The sequence below is a fragment of the Borostomias antarcticus genome (assembly GCF_949987555.1).
Source record: "Borostomias antarcticus genome assembly, chromosome: 21".
Classification (NCBI taxonomy): Eukaryota; Metazoa; Chordata; class Actinopteri; order Stomiiformes; family Stomiidae; genus Borostomias; species Borostomias antarcticus.
The window spans coordinates 511,304-534,488 of NC_140254.1; the positions used below are offsets into that span (position 1 = coordinate 511,304).

A 23,185-nucleotide genomic window follows, 5' to 3' on the forward strand; every position below is an offset into this window, starting at 1 on the left:
ACCATATACTTGCCATTTACATTTACAGTTGCTACTGTTTTGTGATCTCAGTATCTTCAGTTTTACATTAAAATAAGGTTAAATGCATAGCACTGCACAGAAGACGTTGTATACTTGTAAGTGATGTATATCATTCACACAAAATATTATTGGTATGGTCTGTACATCTCCTGATCAAGTGCTCCCAAAAAAATCTAAACAAACATATTCCTCTATAGGTCGCAAAGCCCCATCCCCCATATTAATTCAAAATATATGTTTACTAGATTTGCCCTTTGGATTTATAGACTAATGTCAATCTCTAGAAAATATAGGCATACAGTGCACCAAAAATAAATCATCCACTTGTGTGTGGATAATTCAGTCATACAACGTGAGACATGGGGAAAATCTGATCTTTATTATGACGCTGTTCTGTTTTTGCAGGTTTAATCCCATTTGAATACCCTGTTGATGCTCTAATTAACAACATCCCACACTCCCAACGCTTTAAGTTGGCTGGCTTGTCCCTACTAAAATTCGTAGCTTTAGTTTAAGTGAGTCCTTAGCGGATGGATATGCTTACTGTGTACCATCACCTATGTGAGACTCAGGGTGCAGGGCCATTAATAAAGCCCAATAGGGCCAAAGTAGAGCTTATCTTCACAGGAGCCGAACTGTAAAACAGGACCGCCATGATTTTGGTACTTTTTGAGATTCATTCTTTATTCATTTGAATCAGTCGCTGGGGTTTGACATATGTTGCACACACACTCTGTCTTTCCTCTTTGTCTTCCTCCCTTTCTCTCTCTCTCTCTTGTCTCTCTCTCTCTCTCTCTCGTCTCTCTCTCTTGTCTCTCTCTCTCTCTTGTCTCTCTCTCTCTCTCTCTTGTCTCTCTCTCGCTCTCTTCTCTCTCTCTCTCTCTTGTCTCTCTCTCTCTCTCTCAGGTATGGGAAGAGATCCAATCCTGATATTCTGGACACACTGGTCTCAGAACTGCTTCTGAAGGAGAGCACAGACACCCTCCCACCATCCACGTGAGTGTGTGTGTGTGTGTGCATGCATGTGTGTGTCTGTGTGTACGTGCTTTACTATGCGTGTGTGTGTGTGTCTGTGTATGTGTGTCTCTCGGTCTGTCAGTAGGTGCATGGTCTGGGTGTGGGCATAGTCTGTGCATGTTAATCTCATCTGTGACTGGTTAATCTGATCTGACACGGTATTGTTGGTTCCTCCCTAACCAGATACAATGACCCGTTGTTGTGGTGATGGTCAACATCCTCTGCTCAACACCTACTGACCTCACGTATAGCTGTCCTGAACACCCTATCCATTAGCTCCCTACTGACCCAGATGTTGGGAAGTTGACCCCCCCATCCCAATCTCCCTATTGAAAGGATTTATGTGCCATAAAACTGTACATAGTTTATTCAAGGTCATTACCAGTGCTTTGTTTATCCTAGGAGTCAGGGGAGAGTCATATTGATTGTACAGTAAAATTGTGCTATTAAAGATTCATGATCAAAACCTATTTTGTTTTCCTAATTGTAAAACTATTTGAATGGTGACTTTTATTGATGAAGAACATGTTTGGGGGTGATGCCATTAGATCCATGGTACCAGGCAAACTAAACGAAGTGCAGCTTGAGTATCTGAACAGGGCATCACTGTCAGGGCCGTTTCATGGCTCTAATATGGTGGAAAAGGCCTCCCTCTGGTGGTGGGAAATGGACCCAGAACACATGTGAGTTGATTGAGGGAGAGGACAAAAGTAAGCTATTGGAAAAATATGAAAGTAAAAGGTGTCACACATTGGGACTAGGAGAGGCCCCTATACAGGGCTCAAATCAGTTAACCTCAAATTTGACAGGGGGATTAAACAAGTTTTATCTTACCAGGGCCTACAGATTCATTTACCAAGCTTTATTATATAGGCCATTTATGTAGTAGGCCAAGCCTATGTCAACTTAAATGATAAAATAACATAGTCATTGTAGTGATATTATCAACTCTAGGCTACCTCAGCCTGGATATTATAGATTAGATAAGAAATAGGTGTCTTTTGAACTCCCAAACTATAAGGAGGTCCAAGAATATGTTAAGTATGGCGTGGATATAGTTTCTGTCGAAAATACATTATCATTTTTATACATGTTCTATATTATTTGATACAGATTCTATATGACCAGACCTATATTTCTAAAAACGGAAATTAAAAACAAACTCCTAATCCCTCGCTCCCACTCATCATCTCCAAATTAATAATAACTATCCGAAATCAATTCCATCAAGACGCATAGCCATTTCATGCCATTACTGATTACAAATATCTATTTTACATCAACAACAATCATTTTAATTTTGAATGGTTAGGTGAGGAGGATGGACCACGGCTCTTATTCGTCTATTCCGAACTCCGTCATCACTAGAGGCGTGGTTTATCCGTGTGATTGGCACCCTGCATTCACTGCTGCGGGACCACACCAGCTGAACAGAGCGGGTTTGAATGTCCAACCGGGACAGCAAGGACTACTGCGAATTTACAACGAGTAAGTCACCACTCCACATTATGATGAAGACTGAGAAAATCTATATCGTGTTTGACAGAATCGGTATGGTTAAGGGAAAATACACTTTTGGGGGTTTAAAGATGTAAGACTTTGCACACAAGGATCATCCCCCGTGGCGCCCGTTCTGACCGTGGGCTTTATTTGGAAAGGCTTAGCGCAGCTCCAATGTGATATCCTTGCGTGGAGTGCAAATGCTAGATTAGGACACGTTTCCTTTCGAGTATATCGTGACGCAAGAAATGAGACAGTAGTTAGATTATAGCCTACACACTCCCCCAACTCTAATGCCTTGGATGGGTAACAAAAATGGCCGCACGTGTGACGAGATAACTGTATTTTACGCACAATTGACAGCTAAAACGGTACAATAATGTGACTCCACTCGCTCGGCGGTCCGCCAGCTCCAGGATATCGAACTGTTAGGATAAACTATAACGGGATCGGTTGCGTGTATTCACGCGCCTGTGATGGGACCAGCGCGAGGAAGTGGTCTCAGCATCCCAGCAAACACACAACGTCAGGTAGACGTTCAGATTATGTCTTAATAACGTCCGTCGGTCCAGAACCCTGTTTGTACGTCTGCTGGACCCCTCAATATTCACACGTCTGGCTTGGACCCCTCTAAGACGTCTGTGGACGTGCAAAATGGGTTCAATATCTGAACGTAAAAAAAAAACATTAATTCTGACTCCTAATTGGATGTCTTTGGACGTCCGAAAAAGACAGAAAAGACATCTAAAAGACGTCTTTTAGACGTGTCTTTGCTCAGTGGGATCACCGTCCCATTACAATAGTAGGCTACGCACCGGACCGTGCCGTGCATTGCCCCATCGACAGTTCCGCGATTAGATGTTTCTGTTGCCAAGGGGAAACTTTGTTTGTATTCAGGGCTGGCCACGCTCGCAACGACGTGGACTATCGTTGGCACTGAGCTGCTGAATGGAGGTGGGTGGCAGAGGCTGTCCCAAGGGTGACTGCAGCCAGAAGGCAGACACAGCTATTGATTTTACTAACGAGTGTAGGCGCTCTGCACAGAAACGCGCTATCATATTACCTATACACATCAATACCCTCTCAGATGACAACTAAATAGGCCTAGTGAACCTATTTTCATTCAGTTGTATGAAACATCATGTGGACACTTCAGTAATTAGCCCGGGGCACGTGATATGGGAACCTGGCCCCCCTGTGAGATATGCAACTCGGGGATCCTTCGGGGGCAGCGTGGCTGGTTTAGGGGTCTCCATGGCTCCATAGTGCGACTCATAATGGGCTCTGCTGGAGTAGGCAGTCAATCTTTCTCCTCCATTCCCCGGAGTAATCACATATGACATGATTTGATTTGTGAAAGCTAATTAAGGAGGAGAAGAATGAGACATATCCAATATTCAGACCATGCTCAGAGACTCAGGAACATTCAGAGGGTTGGAATCAGGTCGTTAAGAATGACGTTTTTTTTGTCAGCCTGGGTGGAATATTTGACTTTACACATTTTCTTGGGGAAACAGGATATTCAAGTTGGCTATTTGCTTACTGAATGAATAGAGAACATGCTGACTTGACAGATTCCAGAGTTTGAATATGAATCACTAAAGACTATTAGGCCAGTGTGACCATGTCTCTCACCAGACAGTTCTGTTGAGTTTCTTTTGACCGGAACAAAGACATCTTATCATGATATCTCATGTCCATTCCAAATAATCTGATCTTTTTAAACAAAGACATCTTATGATGCTATCTCATGTCCATTCCAAATAATCAGATCTTCTTAAAATAGTAGTTGCCAGCTCGGATCTCCAAGTCGGCTTTGATATATATGAACTAATGGAGGAAGAGACCAGAGACTGAGAGCCTGAGCCTCGGGACAAGTCATCTCCCATCCCCCTGACCCTCCTCATCTCTCTCCTCTTCTTCCCTCACACTGTTTCTCCTTTTTTACATCCCTCCCTTCTTCCCGCCCACCTCTCTGTGACTCAATTAAGGTTAAAACAGTAACAGGAGCCCAGGAGAGCACAGGCTGCAGAAATCCCATGCAAAGTGATGAGTGATGTCACGAGACGTTCGTTAAGATGGCTGCTCGTTAAGTGCCGGGGGTTCTGATGAACTGTGGTCAGAGTGTAATTATGTACTTAAAGTGTGCAAGAGCAGGGCCCACAAAGAGCATCTCCAAAATTAAAAATGTCTTTTACTATTCATCTTATTGGTGATAGGATGTATTTCTCCATTTTATGTGCACATTAAATATGATTATTGAAAAATCATTATTATTATGTGTATTTAAAATGCTGATATATTTGTAATTGCTATTTTATAACAATTATTAATATAAATATTATAATAGTTATTATTATTATTATTGTTGTTGTTGTTGTTATTATTATAGTTATTATTGATGTGTTAAAATGAAGATTGGACACATTGGTCCTGGTCCAGTATAATCCTCTTATGTAGAGGCACACTACCTCACAGAGTGACCTACATATGTTATGACTGGGGGTAGGGGGCTGCTCGGGATGTGTGTGTGTGTGTGTGTGTGTGTGTGTATGAGCGGGGTATTTGGTTGTAAGCTAACTCCCAATATCCCCAAGCAGCAGTCACTCAAGGCATGGTTGTTGAGTGTGCAGTAGCAGTGTTCAGCAAAGTTGATTAATTGCTCCTCGGTACCCCTGAGGCCTCAGTACAGCCCAGAGTGCTGGGCAAGACGTGGTTGTTCTTAGGCAGCCCAGGTTTCCGGCTGGCTTTGTGAATCTCTATTGACTGAGAGGAAGCCAGAGTGACGGCCCAGTAGTCACTGTCAGTGCCCCCGGCTCCTGGAGCTGTGGAGAAGGAGCCAGAGAATAAGGACATCCTTATTTGTTTGTTTGTGTGTTTGCGCACTCGTGGATGGAAGATAGCCCCTGGGATGTACTGTGTGTGTGTGTGTGTGTATTTGTGTTGTAGTTAATGACCTTTGGGGGCGCCCTGTAGTGTTGTTGCTTTTATGCACCGCATACAATCCAAGACTTGAAGGGGATTCTCCAAAAGCACATGAGACAAAAAAACGATGTGGCATGCATCTTTATCTCTGTGTGTTTCTGCTATGAAAAGGGTTTGCATGCTCACACTCTCTCCCCTCTCTCTCTCTCTCCCTCTTTTTCTCTCTCTCTCTCTCTCTCTCTTTCTTTGTCTCTCTGACACACACACACACGGCCAAATTGCATGTGTAAGACAGCCGATCTGGTGTTGCATTTTGCACAAAACAGAGACCCTGATCCTTGCTAATCCCTGTTTCATGACCTGCTGTCTGTTATCTGGGTGCTTGGCAACCAGTAAGAAGAGGAGGACCTTGGTTGGTTCACTCCCCATCACTGACCGGCCAATGGTAGCCTGGGGTTTTAATAGTAATGACCACTTCCTGATGTCTACTCAGACTAACAGATTATGGGGGTATGCAGGGATTTCCTGATCTCCTTTAAGACCTACGTATCTCCCCTCGTCTTTCTCTCTCTCTCATCTCTCTCTCTTTCTCATCTCACATCTCCGTGTCTACTCTCAAAGCTAGAGTATGCCTTCTCTGTCCCGTCTCCTTTTTTCAAGAACATTGTGCTCCCCCCTCTCTCCCTCCTCTCCTCTGTTCCCCACGGTCCAGAGAGAGACCCAGAGAGAGACCCTCCCTCCGACAGTGCTCCATGGTGATGCGATGAGGAACCATGCAAGTGGCTTTTCCGCCATTAACATTCTTCCGGGGGATATCTTTCACTTCCAATAAAAGTGTGTCCGCTGACGTTAATCTGCGTTACGTAATGAAGCGGAGCAGTAAGCCTCGCTCTCCTGCCGTGATGGACCAATTAGCGCTGACGTGACGGATGGCTGGCGAATGAGAGGCTCCGATAGAGGAAGGCTGAAGGAGGGGAGGGAGATAAAGTGCGTGCGGACGGTAAAAACGTCGCCCAGGAAGTGAAGTGGAGGATACAAACAGATCTTTTGTCATTGTGTGATGACGAGGCTTTTTCACCTGTATTGGTCACAATGCTGTCCCTAATGCTGGCTTACAGTTGTATTAAGGAAACAGGGTGACACAATCATGTTGAAACTCACATAGCTTGGTTCAAATGTCAACTGTAGGCAAAATCATCCTTTGTGATTTTGATTACGGACTGCCCTGTCACACTTTAGCTGTCCATGAGAGAGAGAGAGAGAGAGAGAGAGAGAGATTATGTTAGAGAGTGATGATATTACATTATTTGGGAGGGGAAGAGAGTAATTATTTAGTTGTAATCAAAATGCGTCATTTCTAGATGGCTTCGCCCCACAGCCCATCTCATTCTGCCGGTTGGGCTGGTGCTGGGAGGCCTAATACCGCCAGACTCTCACTGTTTACCAGAAAGCCTCTGTTTACAACAAACTCTTTACTGTCAACAGCCGAGCAGAGGAAGGAGAGAGGAAGAGAGTGTGTTGATAGTGACTTATTGTGGGTGGAAAATGGGAGTGTGTGTGTGTGTGTGTGAGAGAGAGAGCCAGCGAGAAAGAGTTCTTGTGCATAAAGCTAATGACAGACACCTTGGCGTGGCGCGGGGTGATGATGTAAGCGGCCCTGAATGGATGTGGACACAGTGACCCTCTCTGTCCCTGAGACGGGAATAACGGCCGCTGTCTGCGACAGACGCTCCTGTCCTGCTGGTGACAGACGCTCCTGTCCTGCTGGTGACAGACGCTCCTGTCCTGCTGGTGACAGACGCTCCTGTCCTGCTGGTGACAGACGCTCCTGTCCTGCTGGTGACAGACGCTCCTGTCCTGCTGGTGACAGGGACCAAGCAAAACTGTGAAGGAGAGAAAATAGAGATGCTGCGTGTGTGTTGAAATAAAGGAGTTTTAAAGAGTGTGTGTGTGTCTGTGTGTGTGTGTGTGTGTGTGTTACAAGCAGTGTCTTATGACTGTCTCCTCTCTTCCTTGTTCATGTTAGGTGTCCTGGTTTGAATGAGCAGCCTGTAGAGGAGCAGGAGGGTTTGGACGCACCGTCCATCTGCCACAGGTGAGGCCCCCGAGCGCCGCCCGTCAGCTGCCCTCCCGCATACGGAATGTTTACCTGTGTCGTCATGACGACAGTAGAATGCTCTTTGCATGTCTTTGATTGCGTAATTTTGTTCATCCTTTGTTGTGTGTGTGTTTGTGTGTGTGTGTGTGTGTGTGTGTGTGTGTGTTTGTGTACATAATCAGATATTGTTCTGTGTGGACTGGATGAGACAGGTATTCTAGGTGTCCTTGGTGGTTTCTAGTGATGCACTAATATGAACATTTTGGCCAATACCGATAACAGATATTAACAGTACTGTCATGGCCGATAACCAGAATATACCGATGTCGATATGATCTGTATAAAAACGTTTCTATGATAATTACATTTCCAAAACAAAAAAGCAGATAAATCATAGTTTACTGCATTGTTTCCTCTCAAAAACAACACACAAGCAGCCAGACAGAGATAATTATCGGCCCTGTATTGCACTGGCTGATACTGATACAGTATATTCAATATTCAATATCGTCCGATACTGTTATGATTGCCGATATATCCTAGTAGGGACATTCTCTCTAGTCAAATGTTTTTACAACGTTAGCTTTGGCTGGTGTGTGACGTTGTCTCTACAGCTCAACCCTGACCTAAACATGATCACAGGTAGATTATGAAATTCTCTCTATCTAGAGCTTCTCTCACTTCTGACATGGCAAACTTTGTTGAAAAAAAGTAATGGTTTAAGTAATGGTTGTTTGTTGTAACACAACAATGTAAAGTGTAACTATACACATAGTATACTGTACATTGTAACTTATATATCATTATTAAATATATTGTTTTATTTTCCTTATGGCTCACAGCAACTCACAATTAACACTATAAATATCCAAGATCCAACATACATTTCATCTCTTTTCTGTTCAAAATAGGAAAATACTCAATTAAAAGACTCTAAAAGATCACAAATGATGAATAGCATAACTGTTTATGTTGCATTGTACTGTATGAGGGTAGACCCCCCCCCTGCAGTCTCATGGAAGGTTCCAGACTAACAGTGTCCCTGTTGGAACTCTAGCTACCGCAGGAGAGTAGGGTATGTACATCATGATGACATCATCAACATAGAGAGAGAGAGAATCCAGAGCAGATTCTGTAATCCTGTGCTGTTGCGGCCGGATTATAATCCTGCTCTGTGTGTGGGGTTTACTGGGGGGAGGGGTATAGAGAGTGGAGGGAGGCCAGGGGGCGGGGCAGATTAGAGAATGCAGATCATCTATCCTCTTACAGTGCAGCTGTGTCAGAGTGGGAGGGGCATGATGGTGAGAGAGGGGGAGGAGTCTAGGGGAAGTAGTAGTGCTGCCAGTTACTCCAGTCAAAGAAAATGGCGGCCTTTATAAAGCACATACTGTACAGATATGGTGGTCTTGAGTAACATTTTCACCACAAATGTGATTGCATATGAAACCCTTAAATCACTTTCCACAGGGGTGATATCCAACAACACACAGTTCATAATGATGCCACACACTGGGTCTTACCAAGCAACACAGGGGGCTCATCAACAATCTAGAAGATTCTTACCCTAGACTGCAGTGTAGAAATCACCCCCTACACACCTTCCTCCAAAGTCAACAGAAGACGGTGGAAGGGATGGTGTGTGTGTGTAACGGGGGGGGGGGGGGGGATGCTTGTTTGAAGGTGGCTGCCCTCTACCTTCACACAAGCATACACAACCCCCCCACCATACACAGAGGGTAAGATCTGAAATCTAAGGTCAGGTTCCTCCAGTTGCACTTATGTAAGATCACTTGCGTAATAACAGTGGGCTGCGTGTGAGTGTGTGTGTGTTTATGTGTCAGGAGGGCATGGCTTTGGGTCGGCACTACTGGGGGGGGGGGGGGGCGGGGTGGGGGGCGGGGACAGAGGAGAGGCGCTTGTGCAAACCCTGAACAGCAGGAGAGGATTGAGGGATTAGATGAGAGGGAGGTTTAGGAAGAGAGGGGAGGAGGGTGGGGGCAGGAGGAGCGAGGAGACGAGGGTATTAAAGCCAGCGAGTGTCGAGGGGCTGGAGAGTGAGCAGCGCAACGTGTCCCCACATCTGTGTGAGCCAGCGGTCTGCCAGCGGTCTGCCGTCCCCCTCGCGTCTCTCTGCTCATCTCTCACATCTCCGCACTCTGTTGTTTTTCACCTGCTCATTTCCCCCCCCGACCCCTTGCTTCTCTTTCCTGTTCATTTTGTATCACTGTCTCGGTGTTTCTTCTCTTTTTCTCATCCTCCCTCTCTGTCTCTCTCTCTGTGTCTCTCTCTCTCTCTCTGTCTCTCTCTCTGTCTCTCTCTCTCTCTTCTGACTTCAGAGACTGGTCATTGCTGTCCGGTCGTGTAGCAGAGCACTCAAGTTGCATGCGACCTCCGCTGCAGTTGGCTTGAGGTCGACGAGCGGTTAGCTTAGCATACCCGTGGCCGAGCGGCGGCTGTGGTCGGAGATGGTCCTAGCCATGGAGGACGCCTGTCCCAACGGGGTGGAGGTGGAACCCCCCCCGGAAGCGGGCGGGCCGGGAGAGGTGGCAGAGGCGGCGGCGGGAGAGGAGGGGGCCGCCCAGCCCGCGCAGGGGGCCAACACGTCCGGAGGTGAGAGACTGGGTTGCCAGATATTCATACGTGAAAGGGAGAGATAGTCTCTCATCCCCTAAAGTGTTCTATCAGGTATTTATCGAAGGGAGAAGAGAGTCATGGTGAGGAGACAGCCTTTGTTGCTGTCTTGCTAGATAGTTCTAAAAGAAGTGTTTTTGAGACATTCTTAACAGCTATTTCACGACCGTTTTGTGAGGTGAGCGTGGCGTCATCCTTGCCCTCCATGGCTGAGAGAATAGTATATGAGGTAGAGGTAGTTGAGGTAACGGGTTGCCAGGTTCTGATGCATTATCTGTGTGTTTCTTTGTAATTCCTGGAGAGGGGTGGAGGGAAGAGTTCCCAGAACAGGAGTGTCAGTCAGTGCACACATGCCAAATGGGTAAGGGGAGGGAGAGAGAGATGAATGGAGGAGGGAGAGAGAGGTTAATGGAGGACAGATAAAGATAAGATAAAAAAGAATGACTGCGCTTCATCATTAGAATAGACTGTGCTTCATCATTAGAATACAGCAGTAAATCAAGTAGATGATGAAAATCGCTTGAAACATTTTGAGAATGATTCTTCCCTCAAATACTACTTTGCTTTCTGGAGGGTGCTTTACTGCAGTAGTAATGGTGAACGTTAGCGTGTGCTGGAGCCGTCAATGGGAGTGTACAGTACAGTATATGCTGTCATTCTGGGATTAGAATAGATCTAGTTTTAATACTGCTTAAATCCATCCCCCCACCTCACAGCACTGTGGTGGAATACGTCTATGGTTGATAGTGTGTGTATGAGGAGTAAACAGCCTGTACACACACACTCCCCCCCCCACACACACACACACTCACAAACACATCGCTGGTGTCTGTGAACTCTGGCTGACAGAGAGGTGGACAAACCCACCTCGGGTCAACACAATGAGACGATCTGGCGCTGCTGAAGTCTGGTGAGTCACCGAACCGCCTCTGTTACAGTAAACTGGGTGTTTACTGTTTACTTTGTTTGTTTTTTTGACTGTGGATAAACTAGCATTTAGGGAACTCGCGCAGATAACTATGGTTAACAGGTCAGGACAGCTTCCTGTCCAGTCATTCTGCCTTTCTACAGTAGCAGAGCACACCCACAGACACACACAAACACACCCAAGATGACACACAGGGCCCCATAATGTTGCCCTTCACAGGAACATGCATGTGTGTGTGAAGTCACACTATTCAAGTGAAGAATTTGGGCCCCAGTATTTTTGCACATACTGTAGTGTCCGTGTGTGCATTGACTCAGATTTGGAGTCATGTGCAGAAGCGTGTGTGTGTGTGTGTGTGTGTGTGTGTGTGTGTGTGTGTGTGTGTGTGTGCGTGTGTGTGTGTGTGTGTGTGGCCTCTGTGCAGCAGGGCTTTTAAGGGAAATGATCTCACTCAGTCTGTGAGTGAGTGAACTGTAATCAAGAGGGTGGTTTAATGGTTGTTTTTGTGTTTATGTATGGGTGTGTGTGGGTGTATGTGCTGTAATTACGGCTTTGGTTTATAACAGTACGGTTCTTGTTGGTGGGCTATGTGTGTGTGTGTGTGTGTGTTTACATATGAGCAGGCCTATTTCTGCTCCGAGTTCGACCAATGTTTAATATTATCTTATCTAATCAGATTAATTTGACCAACGTTCAACTCAGAAAGTTGGATGGGATGATCATGAGAAATTGGAGCCTGTTACCAATTATCAGTATAGTGAGTGTTTGTGTGTTGCTACTAAGGAGACGATTATGACAAAAAATAATAATTGCGATTATTTGCTTCAAAATGGTAATTGCGATTAATAATTGTGATTAATATAATATTAATATATAATAACCAAAATGCTCCCAAATCACATACATTTATCCCTTTATTGCTACTAACTCACCAACCTCGTTTTCGCTCATTTTGTCACTACTCACGGCTGCGGGTACTCTTGTGACACTTGTCTTGACCTACTGCTATCTGTCTTCTCAGTGAAATTGCTGCGCACTCAGCAGGAACGCATGTGATTGGTCAGACAGCAAAAGCGCCTGTGATTCGACCGTGCAGTCCTAGCACACTCAATTCAAAGAAAAATGATTAATCACATTAATTGCGGCCTTTTGCGATTAATTAATCGCGGAGGTCATAATCGCGATTTCGATTAATTCACGATTAATTGTGCAGCCCTAGTCCACTGTATTGCAAATTTACCATAAGGGATTTGATATTAGCTTAAGAAAGAGAGCCACAACTGAGACATGGTGTTTGTGTGTTCTGGGAGGGATACAAGAAGAAGGATACAGGCAGTCATACAGCACAGTATCCCTCACAAGTCTTCTTTCAACCGATATCAGATCCATTATGTTGTTGATACAGTCTGATGCCTACCCAGTCCATACTGCTCCCTCTCTCTCTCTCTTTCTCTCTCTCTCTCTCTCTCTCTCTCTCTCTCTGTCTTTCTTTCTCTCTCTCTCTCTCTCTCTCTCTCTCTCTCTGTCTTTTTTCCCCTGTCACACACACGCTGAGGACACCAGAACATTCACAAAAAGACCAAAAAGAATGATTATGCTTCATAATTAGAATACATCTGATAAGCAAGCACAGTAGATCATCAAAACCATTAGAGTGTGTGTGTATTTTCATATGAGTAGGTCTATTTCTGGTCCGAGGTAGACCCCATAAATGTTTGATATACAGTATATTGAGCATACATTGAATATACAGTATTGAGGCATTGTGCATGTTAGCTTCTCAGTGTGTGTGCATTCTTGTTTTGGAGTGTGATGATTTTTAGGTCAAACTGTTGTCTGTCTCAGTTTTTCTTTCTCTGCTACTGAACACGCTTCCCTCTTAGTCACATGACTCTAGCTTATGTACAGTACTCTCTGCTCAACAGTAGGTGGTGTGTGTGTGTGTGTGTGTGGGAGATAATGCATAAATACAAGGGTAAGTTCTGGTTCTTGATTCTGATTGGCTGGAAGCCGTGTTAAAATACTTTGTAACACACACCTGGGACCGCATATCATTCCATTTTCAGTATTAATGCGCCTCCCATTTGATCCAATGCATTGTAGTTGTTGTTGTTGCTTGGCAACCCTTTTGTTAGGGGAACTATTTTGCTCGGCGGAATTGAGGGAATGATGCATCGTTTTGAATAAATGTTAATATTTTACATTGCTGTGTGTTTATTTTCAAATATTGCTGTAGTAACCATTGTATAAAAGCAATAAACCACGAGAGGCCGTGTGTTATAGTGATTTTATAACAGCTAGGGGGGTTTTAACAACGCCCCCTAGCTGTTATAAAATCACTATAACACACGGCCTCTCGTTGTTTATTGCTTAAATAGAAGCTGGGAGAGAGACAGATACATAGAGAGTGAGACTATGTTATTATCTAGTCTAGCTAGCTGACAGTTGACATAATTGATTGACCCACGCAAGCAAGAAAATGGTGGAAGTGGAAGCCAGGCAGCTTATTAAAAATTGCTGGTTGCAAGAAACTAAATTGCCTAATGATTCTATTAAAATCCACCTGCCAGTGCCTAATATTTAGCCCTTATTGTGATGATATTTGACTATACCCTACTGTATGTTTTATCTATCTATCTATCTATCTATCTATCTATCTATCTATCTATCTATCTATCTATCTATCTATCTATCTATCTATCTATCTATCTATCTATCTATCTATCTATCTATCTATCTATCTATCTATCTATCTATCTATCTATCTATCTATCTATCTATCTATGTGTCTGTGTGTGTTATGTTAGGTGTTTGGCCATACCCTACGTTTTGTTGAAATGACACTATACTATATGCTATGTAGCTCTGAAGTGTGCACATGACTTGTTAGTGACTATGTACTGTAAATATTAAGTATAGGAACACATTTGAGTTCTCTTGAATGAGGGAAGAACTATTTACTTGCGCTGCCACGAGGTGCGCAAGTACGGTGTTCACTGTATGTGGGTGTGTGGATATATATACATGTATGTGGGTGGGTGGGTATGTGGCTGGATAGGTCTTGTTTGCACCATATCTCGTGCAAACACTCTCATGGGCAGTCACTGTTGCACTCTGGGAAGTTGGCACCTCTCCGGAGCCTAGACCAGCAATAATATTAAAATACAAACAAACCAACACACTGATAATGTTATCTTGCTTGTTAGCAAGCTCACAATTGTAGCTATGAAAAGACCCATAGAATTAGAAAAGTGGTAACTATATTGGAAATTAAATAAAGATATACATTTCTATAGTACTGTATATTCTTTCCAGCAAAGGAGAAGGCCAATGGATATCATCACATAAAAACCAAGAAACTAGAATGGGGTGAAGGCAAGGGAAGGTAGGTGTTGAGGCCATGTTGGGTGGATGGAGGATGAGTGAACGTACGGTGTTGATGTCAAGTCAGTACAAAATGGAGAGATGTGAAAATACAAAGAATAAAATTCTACAAACAAAAAAAAAAACAGAATTTACCTGTGGTGATGTTGTAAACCTCCCCGATGTTGGTGAAGGCTTTGCTGAAGACCAAAGTGGTTTCAGTATCGAAGGGTCCAACATCACCAGAGTCATTCAGAGCAGTAGAGAAGGCCACCTTTTGAACTGTGAACACAGGTAAATAATTCACACAAAATGTGTAGTGGATTGACTAAATAATGTTCTTATTAAACAAAACATTCATTCATCAAACTAAATCATTGCATGACACCGAATTGCATTTTAGACATACTAACTGATAAAACTGATATTTAATGTGCTTTAGTCCACATCTGCTGACCTGCGTTCAGTCTTTTCAGCTCCTCAACCTCCGTCTCACTGGCTGTCACTCTGGCCTCCATGGCTGTCACCCTGGCCTCCATGGCTGTCACTCTGGCCTCCATGGCTGTCACTCTGGCCTCCATGGCTGTCACTCTGGCCTCCATGGCTGTCACTCTGGCCTCCATGGCTGTCACTCTGGCCTCCATGGCTGTCACTCTGGCCTCCATGGCTGTCACTCTGGCCTCCATGGCTGTCACCCTGGCCTCCATGGCTGTCACTCTGGCCTCCATGGCTGTCACTCTGGCCTCCATGGCTGTCACTCTGGCCTCCATGGCTGTCACTCTGGCCTCCATGGCTGTCACCCTGGCCTCCATGGCTGTCACTCTGGCCTCCATGGCTGTCACTCTGGCCTCCATGGCTGTCACTCTGGCCTCCATGGCTGTCACCCTGGCCTCCATGGCTGTCACTCTGGCCTCCATGGCTGTCACTCTGGCCTCCATGGCTGTCACTCTGGCCTCCATGGCTGTCACTCTGGCCTCCATGGCTGTCACCCTGGCCTCCATGGCTGTCACTCTGGCCTCCATGGCTGTCACTCTGGCCTCCATGGCTGTCACCCTGGCCTCCATGGCTGTCACCCTGGCCTCCATGGCTGTCACTCTGGCCTCCATGGCTGTCACTCTGGCCTCCATGGCTGTCACTCTGGCCTCCATGGCTAACAGTTGAGCTGCCTGGGCTGGAAATGTATCGATCAGATATCAGTTGTTTAACATCAAAGGTTGAGTATCTATCACACAACATGTTTCAAAGCCAAACAACATCTTCTCAGTCAAAGATACATGGCGTTCTCTCATACAGAAGTTAGTGATGATTCGGGGCATCCAGCTTAGGGCCATATGTGATCCAGCCTCACACTGGTCAAACATTTATTCCCTTGTGAGTTGCATGGCCATCAGAGTATTTTACCTGCATTCAGTGTCTTTATCTCATCCACCTCAGTCTTCTGGTCCACCACGGTGGCTCCCCCCTCCTCCTCTCCGTGAGTGGAAGCTCCAGACACACACAGCAGCAAAACCAATACAGAGGCTCTCATTCTGACAGCTTCCCTCTCTTTCTAGTAGTGTTCCTTCTATGTTCTGGGGGTCCGTTTTTATATACACTTTGTCCACCGTTTCATAACACATTCATAGTTCAGTTCAAGGTTTTCTTTGACTCTCTCTCTCTCTCTGTTACGCACACACACACACACACACACACACACTGAGGACAGGACAGGAAAGGACGTCAAAACACAGACAGACCAAAAAGAATGATTGTGCTTTATTTTTTGAGTGTGTGTGCATTCGTAATCCTAGTCCAAAAAATGAATGGAAGTGAATGGACAAACCAAGAAAGGGCTCGTGGACCCGCCCCGTGATTTGGAATGGCTCCAAAATGTAACAGGTTCAAGGTTGGCCCATGCTTCACCCCTCCACTGAGTGTCATGAAAATCGGTGAGGTAATTTTTGTGTAATCCTCTCCATCTTCAACCGAGTCTGAATGTTATTTGGAGCAGCATACGAGAACGCTGTCCTGCCAAGCTCTGTATGAGCTCGAGGGACCTTAAAAACAAGCCAGTTACTGGAACGAGTCTGATAGGAAGGAACGTTCCAGTCCAGTAGGGCGGCAATATAAGGGGGTAGTCTACCGATAACTGCCTTAAAGATATACAGATACCAGTGATGGTGACGCCGAGCTGCTACTGTAGGGATGACCAACCAACTTTACTATACAGAATACAATGATGTGTATCATACTTGTCTTCTGTAATGAATCTAAGTGCAGAGGGGTACAGAGTCCAGAGGTTTCAATGCAGAGGCTGCGGCGTGTCGATAAATTACTTCACCATAATCAAGAACAGATAAAAATATTGATTCAATAACCCTTTTTCTACAGAACCGAGGGAAGTTAGATCGATTTTTATACAGAAAGCCAACCTTCTGGCGCAGCTTAGAGGCAAGATTCTCAACATGGTATTTAAAAGATAATTTTTCATCAATCCACAGGCCTAGATATTTATACTCTGACTCTCTATTTGAATGCCATTTTTTGATATCTGTAATTTATCATAATCAATATTTTTCGCCCTTGAAAATAACATAAACTTTGTTTTGCTAGCGTTGAGAACAAGTTTAAGATTAAAAAAGACCTCTTGCAATGCAACAAAGGAAAGCTGCAGCTTTTCAGTGGCTGACTGCACAGAATCTGCAGAACAGTAGATAACTGTATCGTCAGCATAAAGATGTGCTTGACATGACCCATTCAATGCAGATACAATATTGTTTATGTAGATTGTAAAAAGGACAGGACCCAGCACTGAACCCTGAGGGACTCCTTTGGTTAAGGACAGGAACTCAGACCGGGCATGACCAACTCTCACAAATTGGCGCCTAGTTGGTAGATAGTCCTGGAACCAGCTGAGGGCACCTTCATCTAGACCAATGCTAGCTAGTCTATTCAGTAGTAGTGAATGATCAACTGTGTCAAACGCTTTCGAAAGGTCTATAAATACGGCTGCAAAGTGTTTTTTCTTATCTAAGGCCGAAGTAATATCATTCACAACCAAGGTAATCGCTGAGGTTGTACTATGCTGGGCTCTAAAGCCAGACTGATGAGGACTGAGCACTGAATTGATAGAGAGAAAGGATTTAAGTTGATTATTTACTAAAGTCTCAAGTACTTTTGCCAGGCAGGGTAACCTGGAGATAGGTCTATAATTATCCAACTTATCCTTATCACCTCCCTTATGTAGCGGAATCACCCTAGCAGATTTCCACTCAAGAGGGAGCTCACCAGAGGTGACGGAGAGGTTGAAGATGTCAGTCAGTTTTTCAGAGATAACCAGAGCAGCTAACTTGATAAAGTAGGCCTCCAGATTATCTTCACCTGTGGAGCACTTGGGATCTATTGATTGTAGAGCATCATAAACCTCTTCAGGGGTAAATGGGAGAAAGGAGAAGTATGAGCGGGGTGATGCTGTGCCCTGACTATCAAATGCAGCTTCAGGGTGCGACCCATTGCTGATCCTATCAAAGAGATGTCCTGCCTCAGTAAAATGCAGGTTAAAAGACAGACAAATTTAATTCTGATCGGAGATCTCACGGTTATCAACTAAAATATGGGGGGGAAGAGAATTGGAGGATTTGTTTTTATTATTTACATTTACTGCCCTCCAAAATGCTGGAAGATTTGAATATGCATTTGTAAATAAATCAAGGTAATAGTCTGTTTTTCACAGCACTGATGCACTTATTCCTAATCTGTGTGAATGTTAGCCAGTGCTGAGGGTCTAGAGAGCGCCTGGCACAAGACCAGGCTGAGTTCCTGTCCTTGAGCAGTTTAGATAACTCTGAACAAAACCAAGGTGTGACTCTGTCCTTAATGCGAACCCTCCTGAACGGTGCATGCTTATTCACTTTAGCATTAAAAAAAAGTCTGCAAATGAGTTCAAAGCTAACTGGACATCAGTTTCAGACAGGGCAATTAGATGCACATTGCTTCAAGTCGTCCAGAAAAGCTTGAGCGTCAAATGATCTGAAGCTCCTCCTCAGAACTGTGTGAGACTTGGATCTAGACAGATTCATACTACTCACGCAGGCTATCGGGCAGTGGTCACTTATCCCCTGATCAAATACACCACAGGCAGAGATCCTATCAGGTTTATTAGAGAGTACTAGATCGATAAGGGTAGACCGTGAATAATTACTAGGGTTTGGTCTAGTGTGTTCTGTGATTAACTGAGATAGGCCAAGGTTCCCAGTAACTTCTTTAAGATATTCAGAATTTCGGCCCAGCCAATCTAAATTTAAGTCACCCAAGACAATCAGTTCATGATCTGAGAATTCAGAAAGTATCTCTGCTAGTTTATCAATCGAGCTATTATCAGCTGAGGGGGGTCTATAGACACCAGCCACATAAATTGAGCTATTGATCCCTAGAGCAACTTTCAGAACAAGCATCTCAAAACATTTGGGGATAGAGACTATTGTAGCGACTTCTAAACAAAACAATATAGGGTCGCTGAGAGGCTTAGATGGACTCGTTGCTGTTTGACTCGTTTCAGTGATCCATGTCCAGACGTGGTGACGTTTAAGGTTTTATTAAATCAAACTAAATAGCACTTAAACTTATGAGGAAGAGAACACTATTAAACTAAACTGAAAGAAATGAATGAAAACGTAAATATGACGGTCAACAGAAAATATCCCGAGCCAACTAACCCCCTCTCTCTGTCTACCTGTTCTAGGCCCTCCCTCCAGTTATGTAGGTAGAACCACACCCTGTAGGTAGACACACCCACACAACAATTAGAGGAACCCAATGACAAAATAATAGACAATAAACAAAGGCAGTTATGCAGGCTCATAAACAATAAACCAAATATTAACATACACAAACAAAATAAACATTATGGCTCCTACAGAGACCGCTTTAGTTACAGAAGAAGCAAGGCCTGATTTTATGTATACAGCAACACCACCGCCCCTACCTACCCTATCTATCCTAAATATATTGAATTTAGGCAGCTCAACTGTAGAATCACAAACAGACTTCTTCATCCAGGACTCCGATAAAACCAATATATCAGGATCGGCCTCAGATATAAGAAGTTTTAAATGATCTATTGTATGCTACTGAAGGAGACTTCTAATATTTAGATGAATTAACCCCAATCCTTTCCTTTCCTTAAATGATTGTGGGCTATTAAAAAGTACAGGAGAGGAGTCTAGATCATATGGGACTGTAGTGTGGGGATGGAGTGCAATTGAGATTAAGTTAGAATAATGAACAGAAGTGCTCCTGATGACAGGTCTAAGCCTAGGCAATATAATGACAGGAATAACAGAGGCATGGAGAGGTGCATCATCTGGAGCAGGGTCGGGCCGTCTGTATGTTGGGGTGGGGGAGGGTGGGACTAATGTGGTCCGAGACGTGGGTACGAGCGAACTAGGTTGAGATAGATGGCAGTCAAACCTGTCCAATGGACAGCACTCACATGGCTCCCTTACATTGGACTGGATGAGATGTTTTTTAGAACTACACTTGGGGAAAAATAGCTATAATCATGTCTGCAGATCTCAGAATTTGAAACGTTACTGCTTGTCAACAGGCAGTATCATCCGATATCAATTAAGAAAAATCTGCCAGTACAGTACTGTATGTACTTTGTCACTGTGTATGTGTGGGTTTCATTACATTATGTTACGGTCATTTAGCAGACACTTTAATCCAAAGCGATTTACAATAATTGCATTTAACGTAGTTAGTCAGTGTACTACTGCCTGCCAGAGCTCACAAGTCCATCTCCTTTCTAAACAAGTGACTAAGAGCATAATCTACTGCTAAAGCCAAAGTGCATGCATAGCAAGATATAAATACAATAGGTGTTTAAGAGGGAGGGTCATGGTAGTACTTCTTGAAGAGGTGAGTTTTCAGCCTTCAGCGAAAGATGGGCAGCTACTCTGCTGTCCTGACGTCAGTGGGCAGCTCATTCCACCACTGCGGGGCCAAGGCAGAAAAGAGCCGTGACCGTGTCGATCGACCGCAGGGGCCTCAGAGTGTCGGGGCAACCATAGCGTAGCATTCATAGCATGCTATCGCTTTCTCATTATTGTCTCCCATACACATGTTTGCCATGATTGATTGATTGATTGATTAATTGAGTTTATTTATGGATTGAGTAAAAACAGTAATCCAAGGGATGACATGTGAAAGTGTAAACACTTATTTCCAACATGGTCCTTTGATATTTCCATACAAGGCAATAACGCAAAACATTTATTAACCCCCCAAACAAAACTAAACAAAATTATGGATTAAGATCATTTAAGAAAAAAACTGTATAAAGTAGGCTAGATTTATCTGCTACTAGGCTTTCTTATCTGGTCACCTTAGTCTAGAGATAAGCTCTAAGCTGTCCTCTAAAAGCCCTTCTAGTCTCTGCCTGTTTTATATTAAGTGGAAGGCTGTTCCACAGCAATGCTCCTGTACAAAAAAAAGGAACCACGAGCCACACCACTCACTCGTGGCACCCCACAGGAGCGCACACTCGCCCTAGTGTTGCTACTGTGCTGAGTGTGGACCATGACTCTCTGTGAGCCTATGTATCCGGGGGCAGCACAATAATGTTGTACATGTACCATAATTAACTACCCCCCCCTCTCTCCTCACCCCCCCCCCCCCCCTCTTTCTCTCTCTGTGGTGCGTAGCGATGCAGCAGGTGTTGGAGAACCTGGGTGAGCTGACCGGCCCTACGGGAGCCAAGGACATCGACCTGCTCTTCCTCCGGGGCATCATGGAGAGTCCTAAGGTAGCACACACACATAGAGGAGAGAGCACACACACATAGAGGAGAGAGCACACACACATAGAGGAGAGAGCACACACACATAGAGGAGAGAGCACACACACATAGAGGAGAGAGCACACACAGGAGAGAGCACACACAGAGACTCACACACAGAGACTCACACACAGAGACTCACACACAGAGCAGCAGCAGTGCGCGCCTGCTAAGGTCTTCACTAAGGTACCGCGCACGCGCATCCAAACACACACACACACACACTGAGGGGGATACTCCCTAGCCTGCCAATGTAGGCTATGTTTACTGTATCACATACATATGCACACAGGGAATGGCACACACACACACACACACGGATGAGACCTCTGCAGCCTATAGTGAGATCAGCCAGGCCTTGTCAACCAGAGGGCTCTGAACACTGCTAGACGTGGTGATGATGATGTCACTCGGGGTTGTGCAATGGGGTGGGGTGATTGGATGGCTGGCTGAGGGGCCCTGGAACTCCCTCCTTGTCACAGCAGGCCTGCAAACGTGGTGGCCATTTTGTAGTCAGAGGTTTTGTCATGGCACTAAAGAAAGAGTGGTTGAGCTAGAGATAGAATGAGAGAGAGAAGCAGTTTTGGCCTGGTGGAAGCTGAACACAGCTCTGCATAGTAGAATAGTCAGAACATTGCAGTGCTTTGTTCAAGCTTGGAAAACAACGCATGATAGAATACACCACGGCCGTACACACAAAGACAATACAACTCAACTCCACAGAAAGGCATACTGTACATAGAAAACCAAAACATTACGTATTCTCCTCCCAACATCTATCTCCTCATGCCTGCGTGTGAGACCGCCTCACCTTTAAACTTGAACCCTGTAAAGGATCACGAGCGTCTAGAGGACGTGAAGCTGGAGGCGGTCCAGGACAACAACATGGAGCTGGTGACCGAGATCCTGGGCGACATCAGCAGCCTCAGCGTCCGCGATGACAGTGCGGCGGAACTCTCCCGAATCCTTCAGGAGCCCCACTTCCAGGTACAGTACTTTATACAACAGTTAGTTCTGGTTATTGATTCTGATTGGCTGGAAGCCGTGTTAAAATACTTTGTAACACACATCTGGGACCGCATATCATTCCATTTTCAGTATTAATGCGCCTCCCATTTGATCCAATGCATTGTAGTTATTGTGGTTGCTTGGCAACCCTTTTGTTAGGGGAACTATTATGCTCGGCGGAATTGAGGGAATGATGCTTCGTTTTGAATAAATGTTAATATTTTACATTGCTGTGTGTTTATTTTACACTAATACCTGTAGTTACCATTGTATAAAAGCAATAAACTCCGCTTCGCGTCGTGCCTAACAACGCCCCCTAGCTGTTATAAAATCACTATAACACACGGCCTCTCGTGGTTAATTGCTTAAATAACACACACACACACACACACAGGACCAATAGTACTAGACCTTTAAGCCTTATACTTCAATCAGAAGCAGAAGACCCTGTTGACCTAGAGAGAGAGAGAGAGAGAGAGAGAGAGTGAGAGAGAGAGAGAGAGAGAGAGAGCGAGCGAGCACGTCATGTATTGAGTGCTAGTTCATCCATTGTTCACCATATTTAATGCTACTTTGTATCTTTCCTTCACTCTTTCTTGTCCTTCACTCCATCCCCCCTTTCCCCGCTGATTATCCACCCACCAATCTTGTCTGCACCTTCTTTCTCCTCTTCCCCCCTCTCCTGCCCTCCCAGTCGCTTCTGGAAGCCCACGATATGGTCGCCTCCAAGTGTTACGAGGCCCCTCCCCCGGCCGAGGTGACCAATGACGCGCTGGTGAACAGCGCTCTGATGCAGGCTGACGCCGTACGCATGATCGGCATCCGTAAGAAGGCCGGGGAACCTCTGGTGAGTGTGTGCGTTGTGTGTGCGTGCGTG

General features: G+C 44.7%; 1 protein-coding gene across 4 annotated transcripts in view; it reads left to right on the forward strand.

The window, feature by feature from the left end:
• The first annotated feature begins 2,463 nt into the window (after nucleotides 1-2,463).
• The window catches only part of pals2b (protein associated with LIN7 2, MAGUK p55 family member b), a 27,833-nt gene continuing 7,111 nt past the window's right edge, over nucleotides 2,464-23,185 (forward strand). For 2 of the 4 annotated variants that reach the window (XM_084455710.1, XM_084455713.1), the window contains exons 1-6: nucleotides 2,474-2,526; nucleotides 7,490-7,558; nucleotides 9,898-10,171; nucleotides 21,167-21,267; nucleotides 22,135-22,287; nucleotides 23,003-23,155. In XM_084455710.1, coding sequence (XP_084311836.1) covers nucleotides 10,027-10,171; nucleotides 21,167-21,267; nucleotides 22,135-22,287; nucleotides 23,003-23,155 — 552 coding nt within the window. In that variant the 5' untranslated portion in view covers nucleotides 2,474-2,526; nucleotides 7,490-7,558; nucleotides 9,898-10,026. Of the gene's footprint in view, nucleotides 2,527-7,489; nucleotides 7,559-9,655; nucleotides 10,172-21,166; nucleotides 21,268-22,134; nucleotides 22,288-23,002; nucleotides 23,156-23,185 lie in introns of those variants that run through there. The other 2 variants (XM_084455712.1, XM_084455711.1) reach the window with 2 other exon arrangements.